Genomic DNA, 12,690 nt, shown 5'->3' on the forward strand with positions numbered 1-12,690 from the left:
CAAAAAAGTGTGAGCACCCCTGTTCTAGGAGGATGTCCTGCTACAGGCAGGGGTTGGACTAGATGGCCTTGTGGGCCCCTTCCATGATTCTTGCAAAGGATGCAAGCGTGTGCACTGCGCCAAGGACGCAAGAGTGTGCATTTGAGCGGGCCAAGAGGCATCCATATTTCTGTCGTTCCCCACTTCAGGGCACGCTGCCCGACCGACGAGTCTGGGAGCAAGGAGAAACAGCCGCCTGCTTGCCCTAAACTGGAAGGGAAAAGCGCCCCGTATCATTGTTAATTACAGACTTCGCCTCCGTCTCAGCCGGGCCGCCGTCTCGTTCTACCTACGTTCAATCAAGGGCAACCCAAGGCCATAAAAGGCAATGCAGTCAGAGGCCTGGCAGCGGGACAACTCCAAAGTACCATCGCTCCCCATTAACCTCCAAGTACACTCCCACGGTGCCCCCACCTATCCTACATCTTAAAACATCTTGCCTTTGGCTGGTTCCTCTGACAAGACTGTTCTTTCACTACCATGAAATGGACTGCAATACAACATTAAAATATGACACAACCAGACTCTCTCTCTCTCTCTCTCTCTCTCTCTCCCCCTTCCCCTCTCTTTGCACTCAAATGTCTCTCCTTTGGGCTGATTGCAGTCACATCAATCCCTCTGACCTGCAGGATCCTGAATGTTTGCAAAGATAAGGGGGGAGGAAGGAGTGATCACCACAAGCCAGACTGCAAAAGTTGTGACTTTTCACTTCCCTGGGGCTTAAAGGGATTGCCAGACTCCATGAGGTTTGCTCTCCAGGAGCATCTACTTTGGATCTCAAGGCTCAAAGCTGAAGCATGGAAAAGGAGACAAAAAGGAGATAGTGCCTCTGAGGATGTCTAGAGTGCTGAACTATTAAAGCACACACACAGACACACATACACACACACACACACACACACCTGATTTCCCCCTCCTCTGGCAAGCCAAACCTCTGCCTGGGAGCATAAAATTCCTCTGGGCACAGGCAGAGTGAAAAATACTAGCAGACACACACATTGCCCCTTCCTCTGGCAAACCAAGAAGCATAAATAGCTTCTGTGCATGCACAGAGTGAGGAACACTAACAGGCACACACGCCATTGGCTCCTCTTGCAGGAGCAGTCTACCTGAGCAGCAGACTGTTGCCATTTCAGTCGCAGAAAGACCCCCAATGCTTATTCACTCATCCCAGTATTGTGTATCACGGCACATGCACAAAGTTAGGAAGTCTGCCCTGATGTAGAAATTCCTGGGTTATGGCACAACACAGATAGTTTGGGGGTGCTGGGATCTGACCATATCTCCACCGGCCTGCTCCCGTGGTAAGGCAAAGTCCCAAAACCTGCAGCTGCATTTGTTGGCTGTGCTGCCAAGCTCGTGTGTGTGTGTGGCTCTGGATTTTGTTGTGTTTGCTTTAATTTCCTGGAGATATATAATCTTGCAGGCCACAGAGAGAGAGAGAGAGAGAGAGAGAGAGAGAGAGAGAGAGAGAGAGAGAGAGAGAGAGTGACTGGAGAAAAGGCTTCAGCTTGTCGAAGTCTGGAATAGCTGTCCAGGCAACAAGACCTTTGGGATCTGCAGATCTCATTTTCCAGATTGTAAAACTGAATGGAGCACCATCTGTGAAAAAAGCCCTCCTTGGAAATCCTGGAACGGTGCGAGGAGATACTGAAAAGGAGGGATTTGTGGAGGAACCAGACAACGGAAAAGGAATTGGGCTCCTAGAAAAAAATTTAAATGACATTTTCGAGACACGGCAATTGTCCCCGGTGGCTTTCGGTGAGAAATGGGAGGTGCAGGGACCCCGCTCCTGAACTTTGGCGTTCAGATGGCCATAAAAAGAAAAACCGTTCCCCGCATCAAGCATTCCGCTCAAGTGGCAAATCTATTTCATGCTTCGGATGCAAACAGGAAGCCATGTGATGCGGCATCCCAGCTAAAATATGCACCGCGATCTCTGCAGCTGAGTCACTGTTTTGTGTATGCGTGTTGCTCAGCTGAGGAATGGGTGCAAAACTCATCAGGTTTTGCAGTGTGGACTTCAGGATCACGGCATGCCTCCTAAGACGCTCAGGCATCGCTCCCTCGTCACCCACAGTCATACTTCCCCATCTGTAAAATGGGCACTGTGCCCATTTCCTCATTCACTTCACCTGCTCCTCACTGCCTCCTGGTCAACCTTCCATCAGATGCCCAGCTGGGCATGCAAACCAGGAATCGAGCAATGGGCAGGCAAGGTTCCCCTTTACTGCCATGACTGTAGCGGTTGGTGGAGCCACGGTGGGAGATCTGCACCTATCTATTCTCCTGTTCCAGACAATGCAGGGCGGGTGGCTGGCGCATGATGCGCTTTCTAAAGCACGGGGAAGCACACCATTGCCCCAGAGCCTCCCTGAAATCTGAAACCACTGCTGGGCTTGCTTAGGTGCAAAGTACTCATGGCTTTTTCTGGAGGAAAAATCCATTACGGGTTACAAGCCATGATGTGCATGTACAACCTCCTGATTTTAGAAATGGGCTATGAAAGAATGCCAGATGCAAGGGAGGGCACCAGGATGAGGTCTCTTGTTATCTGGTGTGCTCCCTGGGGCATTTGGTGGGCCGCTGTGAGATACAGGAAGCTGGACTAGATGGGCCTAGGGCCTGATCCAGTGGGGCTGTTCTTATGTTCTTATGCTCCCTGGGGCATTTGGTGGGCCGCTGTGAGATACAGGAAGCTGGACTAGATGGGCCTTTGGCCTGATCCAGTGGGGCTGCTCTTATGTTCTTATGCTCCCTGGGGCATTTGGTGGGCTGCTGCGAGATACAGGAAGCTGGACTAGATGGGCCTTTGGCCTGATCCAGTGGGGCTGCTCTTATGTTCTTATGCTCCCTGGGGCATTTGGTGGGCCGCTGTGAGATACAGGAAGCTGGACTAGATGGGCCTTTGGCCTGATCCAGTGGGGCTGCTCTTATGTTCTTATGCTCCCTGGGGCATTTGGTGGGCCGCTGAGAGATACAGGAAGCTGGACTAGATGGGCCTGTGGCCTGATCCAGTGGGGCTGCTCTTATGCTCCCTGGGGCATTTGGTGGGCCGCTGAGAGATACAGGAAGCTGGACTAGATGGGCCTTTGGCCTGATCCAGTGGGGCTGCTCTTATGTTCTTATGCTCCCTGGGGCATTTGGTGGGCCGCTGTGAGATACAGGAAGCTGGACTAGATGGGCCTTTGGCCTGATCCAGTGGGGCTGCTCTTATGTTCTTATGCTCCCTGGGGCATTTGGTGGGCCGCTGTGAGATACAGGAAGCTGGACTAGATGGGCCTGTGGCCTGATCCAGTGGGGCTGCTCTTATGCTCCCTGGGGCATTTGGTGGGCCGCTGAGAGATACAGGAAGCTGGACTAGATGGGCCTTTGGCCTGATCCAGTGGGGCTGCTCTTATGTTCTTATGCTCCCTGGGGCATTTGGTGGGCCGCTGTGAGATACAGGAAGCTGGACTAGATGGGCCTATGGCCTGATCCAGTGGGGCTGCTCTTATGTTCTTATGCTCCCTGGGGCATTTGGAGGGCCGCTGTGAGATACGGGAAGCTGGACTAGATGGGCCTATGGCCTGATCCAGTGGGGCTGTTCTTATGTTCTTATGGCCCCATACATCAGATTTTTGTCGCAACCTTGAAAGCATCAACCCCCTCAGATGAATAAAGTGCTAAGAACCCAGAGGACAACCGACACAAATGTGCTAAGAAAAGTCAATGCCATTAACTGGGGTAAGGTGGGGAGGGGGGGGGAAGAAGAGCTTTCTTGAAAAGACTTACAAGCTAAAACACTTCTTTTGCCCATGTGGCTCGGGCAAGTTGGCCACAAGAAACCACACTCCATACATCTCACTGGCCTCCTCCAAGGGCAGGCCAGGACGCTGCAGCTTGATGACAATGGCAAAATAGACCTCGGCGTTCAGAGGCTGGCAGCTCAGAAAAGGGAAGGGGATATCTGCCTTCTTGTAGGCACCTGACTGGCAACTTTGAGGAACAAGACATTGGGCTAGATCTGATCTGATCCAGCAGGACGGGTCTAGACTCCTTTCCAAGCCCCTCTACAGCCTTCACTTGCTTTGTGTGCTCACACATACACACTGCAGTGGGCCAGAGAAAGGTCACCTTGTCCTCACGTTCACCCAGAGGAAAGCCACAAACCTCACCATCTTTACAAAGGACGGACAGCTGCCAACATGACATCAACCCTGGGGTGGGGGGACACAGGGCAACCCTTGCCCAACTGAAGGGCCATCTCTCTGGTGCAAAATCAACCAACCAACCGCGCAGCGTCACGTGAGAGACACGGCCGGGCGGTGCGCGCTCCCCACGTCGAGCAAGGATCATGTGAAGTCTCTGACTTGCGAAAGGCCCCGGGCACAAAGAACCTTATTTGTGTTGGCAAAACAATGGCCGATTGTCCCTGCAAGGCTCTGTTTGGATTTACCAGCCGAGGGGAGAAGTAATCTGAGCAGCAGCAGGGAAAAACAAAACAAATCCGTTATCGCCTCTGTTATTTCTGCGGACGCCCTACGGGGGGCGCTGTCAGAAATCAGGGAGCGCAGCTTCTGCAGTTTCCAACAGGGGTTCTCAAAACAGTGGCCAAAGGGACACCTGGTCCCCACAATCCAAAGACTGGTCCCAGGCCCAGTGAGGGCTCAGGCTGCTTTCCACCTGGAGAGGGAAAGGATCTAAATCAGGGGTACCAAGAATAAGGCCCATGGGAAGCTGACCCCTTCCATGGGCCATAAAGCCCATGGGACGTGACCCCTGGAAGCCCTTTATCTGGCCCCCGTGGTGATTGGGCTCTTCCAGTGAGGCCCTTTGAGCAGCGCTGCTTCTGCCAAGGCTCTGATGATGGGTGACATCGACACCTATCCTCACTGGAGCTCTTCATACAGAGGCTCAATTGGCACCTGTTGGAGATCCTCTAGGAGGATTTCCTGTAGGGGGGTTGGTTGGACTAGATGACCTTGTGGGTATTGTACGATAACACACCCAGATATAGGTATGTCAGCATAGAGGCAGTGAAACACCGAGCGGAGACAGAATCTGCAGACATCAGTGCCCACCCTTAATCAATCTAAGTTACAATTCTCTATTTTGGGACGAGAGCCCTTCACGCAACAGAACAAAGGGGAGAGAAGGGAAGGTCTCCATAACAAGTCATGCTGGGGGCATGTCTTCAACGGTGGCATGCACATCCCTAAATGTATGTCCCGGGCAGTGTGCCAAAGTGGTAACCTTCGGTCCGCTCCCCCCTCTTCCGCAGAAGCAGCCCTGGGCTGGGTGAAAAATCAGCCTTCTCAAGAGGTCTTCATTTTCAGATTGTCAACCCCAACAGGGGTGTGGGGGTGAAGACAGAGTGGTGGGCTGGAGGGGCAATGGAGACAGAGACTGGGTGCTAGACGGTAAGGGGTGGTGGTGTCTGGCAGGCCATCCCGGGTGCAAGGAGGTCTTGGGCCCTGCGCACATTCAGAGTTGCTAATTTGGCCCAGTGGCATAGCTAAGGGGGGCCTGGGAGTGACATGCCTGAGGAAGGTGTCATGGTGGCACCTTTCGGAGGCCTCTGGAGGCCCAGGGGGGCATGCCTGGCCTCCCTGAGCCTTGGCAGGCCCAGAAGGCCTGCTGGCAGCCTTAAAAAGGCACGTGCGGTTTTCGCAAGGCCTCCCTATGACTGAAACCAACTCCTGGACACCCCTGTGGGGTGTTCTGGGTATCCTGGGAGGGGATTTTTTTTTTGCCCCAGGGTGCCAGATCCCTTAGCTAATGCCACGGACTTGGCCTTGTAAGCAGTTTGGAAACGGCTGTTAAAACGACGCCTGTTTCGCACCCACCAGTTGGCCCGGCCATTCTAGGCAAGACCTGTGAAGAGGGCAACCTGCTGACGTCAGGCCACAAGCGATACGCTCAGCTCCAAATTCTCTGCAATTATCTCCAAGAATGGCCCTTTTGATTTCGGCCATTCGACCTCGTCCCCCGCGGGGAGGCCTTGACACAACATTCAATGCTGAGCTGTGAGTCTGTCAGCGCTTCTGCTGTTCCAATTCGCACCAGGGGCTCCGACAGAGATTCTGGTCCCTTTCCGGTCAAGGTGATAAAACGGTGCTGGGCTCTGACGCCTGCCCTCCTGCGCCACGGGGGCCAGGCTACTCGCTGCTGGCTCCCCCAGACATTGACAAGAGACCAACTAGAGGGGGGATGGACAGTAGGTGGGGACATTGCAGCCCAGACACAGGATGATCTCCCAAGAGAGGACTGTGCTCCCCCCTCCACAGCAACACTGTTTGAGAACAATTCACACCTGTGTTGCTCATTGCCAACCCCCTTAAGGAAGTAGAGATGCTATGCACATTCTACTAAGGGAGATTGAAATACTGAACTCTCCTGCCCATATGCTCACAAGCACCATCGAGGGGCACATGAACGCACCTGCAAACGTTTAAACCATTGTGAGCACTCAAATTCCAGCTTCGGCCCTCAGTAGGCACCCACAGGATGAAACCAGTTGGACCCCCCCTCCCCGCTCCAGACGAAAGGACACTGAGCATTTGACTCCAAGATGTGAGCCTTACATTGTTGGAGATCCCCGAGATGTCTAGAAGACTCTGTGTCCGCGGATGCCAACCCCTACCGGGCATGCGCGCTGGCACAGACTGGGATCATTCCCCCTCCATTCGTTCTGGAGCCCGAAAGAGACCAACGGAGCGGGAGGAAGCCACTTGAGACTCTGCCACGAGACTCACCAGGCAAAAATTGGAACAGAATCGAATCCTGCAATATTTAATCAGCTGCCTCCCTCCACTGCCTGTATTAGAGAGCATGCACGCCCCCACAAGCGTCGCATTACAGATTCAACGTCTGATGCCAGGTCTTAATTACTCCCTTTCCAAACACGAGCTAATTGCACGTTTCACGTGGCGGGGGAGAGAGGCCGGAGAATTCCCCTCGGACATCTGAAACCCTTCATTTGCTTCCACCCCCCTCCGCTGCACATCACGCCGACAACCTTCCCCTTAAAGCAGGAGCCAGTGCATTATTCATGCGCTACAGCAAGAGAACAGCAGGGGAGACTCCGTCTGCAAAGGGCTGGATAGGGGAGCCGATGAACACTTGATTCAACACGCATTGGGTTCGAGAGCAAACCAGACAAGGCATCCTTGAGAGATTTTGGCCCCTCCCCCCAAACGGCCCCCCACCACACAAGGTCACCTTATAGCAGGTCAGGCCATTGATCCATTTAGCCCAGCCTGGTCTGTTCCTAGTGGCACTCCCAAGATCAACGCTACCAGCTCAGATCCTTTAAAGATTTAACACACAAAGATGCCTCCCGGCCAGTCTGGTTCTTGGTCCACCTGGGTCAGTATGTGTCAACACTGACTGGTAGTGTCTCTCTGTAGTTATAGAGAGGGGTCTTTCCTCACCAGACTTGGAGATTTCAGGAACTGAACCTGGGATCCTTCTACACGCCAAATCCAATTTCCATCACTGAGCTCCAGCTTCCGCCCCCCCCTTTCAGAATTTAACCACCACCGATTCCGTCAAGCACTTGGCTGAGTGAACAAGTGCATGTGTGCAAAGATTATAGGGCTGTCACAGGTAGCCCATGAATGTGCTTGAGGCAAAGGTTTTTCCTAGACTTGCTACATGGGAGCTTCGAACAAGAAATGCCAGGGAGGGAATTGGGGGCTTTTGGTCTTCCACTGACTGACAGCTCCCCCCGCATGACCTATTGGGAGAATGAACTATCCATGTATTCTCTGTGCATAACACCTGAGGGCACCATGGCAAACTCACAGGGTTTGAATGACCCTGGCGTGGGTCACTGGCACCCTGGGACATCCCCAGGACCCTCTTCTTCTCGGCTCTTCCAGGTGCCGCCATCTTGGATTATGCGAGATCTCACACAACCCAAGATCATGGTGCCCAGGAGACCCAGGAAGAAGAGGCAGCCATGAAAAAGTGTGCTGTGACCAAGGTAAGTTTGGGCTTACACAGTTGTGCAACGCTGCTAATGTTGACTTTGACTGGTATTTAGCATTCAATGTCCCAGGGCAGGTGAATGCACAGAAGCATGCGCGGGTGTGCGCATGGTGCAGGGGCAACGTCTCTCTCTCTCTCTCTCTCTCTCTCTCAGACTGCCTTCCAGTCTTTGAAAAGCTATCCTCCGAAGGTCACAGCCTTACAAAGCACATGTGGTATAGGTCCAAAGTAGACGTGCATGAACAGCCAGAGACGCTGCAGCCAACTGCCCACATCGCCGCAACGTCGACCCAGATTAAAAGACAAAAAAACCCCAAAGAATGGTTCCAGTGGGAAAATGGTAGAGACACCCCCAGCCAAAAACGCACACACTTTCCCCAACATGCGCACGCATGGCTTTGGAAGATATCAGCCTTCAGCTGGAGCCACACTGGGGATTGTCACAGTTAATTATGCATGCAGCACCATCGATGTACACTGCACTTCACACAGCCGTGGGAACAAAAAAAAAAAAAAGGAACTTCTGACGCCCAAGGAGTCCAAAGTGAAAGCATTTTGTAGTGGTTCGAGTGCTGGAGGGAGATCAAATTCTGCCGCAGAGCTTACTGGGTGACTTTGAGCACATTTCTCACTCTCTAAAGCCGAGATCCTTAGATATGCTCACTGGAAATCAAAGACCTACTGAACTCAGTGGACCTTACTCAGAGTAGACACGGCTAGGATTAGCCGTGAGCAGTAAGCGAGCAGTGAGCAGTAAGCGAGAGCACCAGAAAAAGAGAAGCAGGAAATTCCTTGAGAGGGCTTTTTGGAAAGGTTGGGGAAATTTCAGGGACACTTCAATCAGATCAGTGTTCTTCAACCTGCAACCTGCTAATATTATAATGCCGTAAGGCCACACCTGGAGTATTGTGTCCAGTTCTGGTCGCCGCATCTCAAAAAAGACATAGTGGAAATGGAAAAGGTGCAAAAGAGAGTGACTAAGATGATTACGGGGCTGGGGCACCTTCCTTACGAGGAAAGGCTACGGCGTTTGGGCCTCTTCAGCCTAGAAAAGAGACGCCTGAGGGGGGACATGATTGAGACATACAAAATTATGCAGGGGATTGACAGAGTGGATAGGGAGATGCTCTTTACACTCTCACATAATACCAGAACCAGGGGACATCCACTAAAATTGAGTGTTGGGCGGGTTAGGACAGACAAAAGAAAATATGTCTTTACTCAGCGTGTGGTCGGTCTGTGGAACTCCTTGCCATAGGATGTGGTGATGGTGTCTAGCCTAGACACCTTTAAAAGGGGATTGGACAAGTTTCTGGAGGAAAAATCCATTACGGGGTACAAGCCATGATGTGTATGCGCAACCTCCTGATTTTAGAAATGGATTATGTCAGAATGCCAGATGCAAGGGAGGGCACCAGGATGAGGTCTCTTGTTATCTGGTGTGCTCCCTGGGGCATTTGGTGGGCCGCTGTGAGATACAAGAAGCTGGACTAGATAGGCCTATGGCCTGATCCAGTGGGGCTGTTCTTATCTTCTTATGTTCTTATGACCGATGGCCTGATCCAGTGGGGCTGTTCTTATGTTCAGGTGGCGACCCCAATGGGGTTGTGAAGCCTCATTTGGGGACAGCCTCATTCGCAGTAACCCTTCAAAGCCTGTGCAAAAGAAGGCTTGGATCCAATCCAACAATGCTCCTGCCTTTTTCAAACATCGTATAAATCCTGCACAGCCTCTCGCTGCCTTCCCCCGCAGCTCCTAAGTCTGGAACTGCTCAAGCTGCTATCTTGGAGGGTTGTTGTGAAGACACAAGAGGTGGGGGAAACTGGGCAGGTAGAGGCAGGCAAATTGAGTCGCTGAAGGGAATGGGATCAGCGGTGAGTCCCTAGTCCAGCAATTTTCAACCTTTTTCATCTCATGGCACACTGACAAAGCGCTAAAATTCTCAAGGCACACCATCAAGTTTTTGACAAGGCACACCATGCTGCCAGTGGGAAGAGGGCTCATATCCCCCATTGGCCCTATTAAATGACCTTCCTCCAAATTCCTGTGGCACACCTGTGGACCTCTCGAGGCACACCAGTGTGCCATGGCACAGTGGTTGAAAATGGCTGCCCTAACCTTTCTTGATGGCTGGCTGGCTGGCTGGCTGGCTGGCTGGCTGGCTGGATGGATGCTGTGCCATGAAAAAGTTTGAAGGCCACTGAATTAGCTGAATTTTACTCTGCTTTACCAGAGGAAGAGATGTGTGTGTGTGGGGGGGTACTTTTCATTACCTATCCTGGGTCTTTGCACAGGGGTGGAATACACTTTTAAATAAGCACATGACAAACATCAAGGAACCACCAACAAGGGAGGGGGGGAGTGTACCAGGCAAATGGAATTACCGCTTTCCTCTCTTGCTTCAGCTCCTGTACGTAACGGGCCAACTCGCTGGTGATCTGGGAGGTCATGTTCTCCGAAATGACTTCGTGCTGCCCTGCGTAGTCGTTCATTTCGTTGAGGGTGGATAAAAAAGCTCGGCATGACGAATACCTGCCAGTCGAAAAAAGGCGATCTGTTAATAGCAAGGAATGAAACAAAACCCACCCCAAAAGCTACGGTTTCTTTATTCACATGTCTGGTTTGAGAGCTCCACCCACACGCAAGGAGGGTCCCGGGTTCAGTCTCCAGTATCTCTGCTTAAAGCAGGGGTGTCCAAAGTTTTTGGCAGGAGGGCCACATCATCTCTCTGACACTGTGTCGGGGGCCGGGGGAAAAAAATAATTAATTTACATTTCAAATTTGAATAAATTTACATAAATGAATATATTAGAGATGGAACTTATATGAATGAATGAAGGTCTTGCAATAACTCAAGGCCTATAAAAGGCCTTGCACAAAGCAAGGCCGGCCTTTCCTTTGCTGCTGATGCTGCATGACAGACGTAAACAGCAAGCAGTGGAGGGAGCCCTCGTCCCACAGCTCACACAAGAGGTTGAACAGTTGGCCATCATGCTGATAGCAGTTGTGTCGGGCCAGCAAGTCTCTGGGGGGGGGGGCAGAGGCTTATTGGAGACTGGGGGCCCCCTTGGGCCGGATTGGGAGTCCTTTGGGGCTGCAAGTGGCCCCAGGGCCGGGGTTTGGGCACCCCTGGCTTAAAGGATCTCAGGAGGCATGGACGAGAAGGCACCATTGACAGCAGCTACTGGCCTGAGTGGATAATTTTAGCTTCCATGGACCAGTGAGCTGACTCAGGGCAGCGGACCTTCTGCACCTGCGAGTCCTGTATCCATGGACTTAACCATCCACGGATACAGAGGAAGCGTGCAGGAGAGAAGAATGGTGAGTAGAGCATCTGTATTGGAGACCACCACTTTTTTCTCTTCCTTTTCCACTCCGGTCTCCTCTTAATCTTGGAAACCAGCATGTGAGGTGGAGGTGGCCTGAACACTGTCAGGGAAAAAGAGGCAGCGCTTGGTGCGCCTCTTCGTGCACCAGGAGAACTCAGGTTGGCCCTACCAATTAATTTCAGCAAAAACGTTGCTCAGCGATGCCTGTAACCTCTTTCTATACAAAAATCCATAAACTGGAAAGCAGTCCTTTCCCCTAGGCCTGGGGGGTGGGGAGGAGGTACCAATTAAGCCCTGGCTTTTCTCCCACACAGAAACTAAATCTTTATTCAGTTAATATTCCGATAGGAACTAGGGTAGAAAAACGATCTGCTCCTCTGCTCTGAGAACCAATGCTTTGCCTGCCACAGTGGCCCCCATTTATGCAGAGCGCCTAATTCGGAGCACGTTTTGACACCCCCCCCCCGCCTCCAAAAACAGATGGTCCGTGTGTGGGTCCAAAGGGAAACCTACTTGTATTCGTCCTCTTCTTTCGAGTTCTTTTTGGGCTGGTATTTCTTCGAAAGGTTCCTACACGTTAAAAAGAGATGCAGACAATACAAGGTGAATGATTGCCACTGAAATTTCATGTTTGTAATAATAATTTATTTTAAAAAGACTCATAATAAACCCATCTTGCCCACTTGCCCTCCCCCACTCAAGGAGCTCAGGGTTCCATGCCATACATGCTTCCCTGCCATCAGTTTATCACAACCATCCTGCAAGGTAGGACAAGTGGTGGGATGTTCATTGACACAAAGTAAGTTCCACTAAAGACTGGGGACTTGGCTCAGGTTAACCTCTACACCACACTGAATCAGCCAGTACAGAGCAGGCCTCTGGTGGCTTTTATGCAAGCACCCACAAGGGTGTATGCCTCATGGCCGCCCAAGGGTAGCGAGACTGTTACCCTTGTGAAAATCTCAGTGCCGGCAGGGAGCTCGCTGTTGCCCCAAACGTACTGGCAGCCTCTCTTTGGGCGCAATCCTAACCAACTTTCCAGCACTGACCTAGCTGTTGCAATCTGGTGTACACTGTATCCTGCAGTGGGGAGGCAGTCAAGGGGGCCTCCTCAAGGTAAGGCTATGTTTGCTACCTTAACTTGGGGCTGCACTGCAGCTAGGTCAGTGCTGGAACGTTGGTGAAGACTGCTCCCTTCCTGAACCAAGCAGGAAGGACAGTGCAAGCAGGGAGCTGGCTATTGCCCCAACAGGACTATCAGCCTCTCTTCCTGAACCAAGCCAGGAGAGAATTCTCAGATTTGCCCACGCTTTCCATGCTCGTGGTGGATCGTGCCCACTGCTGGAAG

The 12,690-nt window shown here is 52.0% G+C and overlaps 1 protein-coding gene across 11 annotated transcripts in view; it reads right to left on the bottom strand.

Moving 5' to 3' along the window:
* The window catches only part of FNBP1 (formin binding protein 1), a 105,414-nt gene that overhangs the window by 49,387 nt on the left and 43,337 nt on the right, over positions 1–12,690 (bottom strand). For all 11 annotated transcript variants that reach the window (XM_066610495.1, XM_066610502.1, XM_066610501.1 and 8 more), the window contains exons 3-4: positions 11,856–11,912; positions 10,398–10,545 (exon numbers count right to left, since the gene is read on the bottom strand). In XM_066610495.1, the coding sequence (XP_066466592.1) occupies positions 10,398–10,545; positions 11,856–11,912 (205 nt within the window). The remainder of the gene's footprint in view (positions 1–10,397; positions 10,546–11,855; positions 11,913–12,690) is intronic.

Source organism: Tiliqua scincoides, chromosome 16, assembly GCF_035046505.1.
Source record: "Tiliqua scincoides isolate rTilSci1 chromosome 16, rTilSci1.hap2, whole genome shotgun sequence".
NCBI lineage: Eukaryota > Metazoa > Chordata > Lepidosauria > Squamata > Scincidae > Tiliqua > Tiliqua scincoides.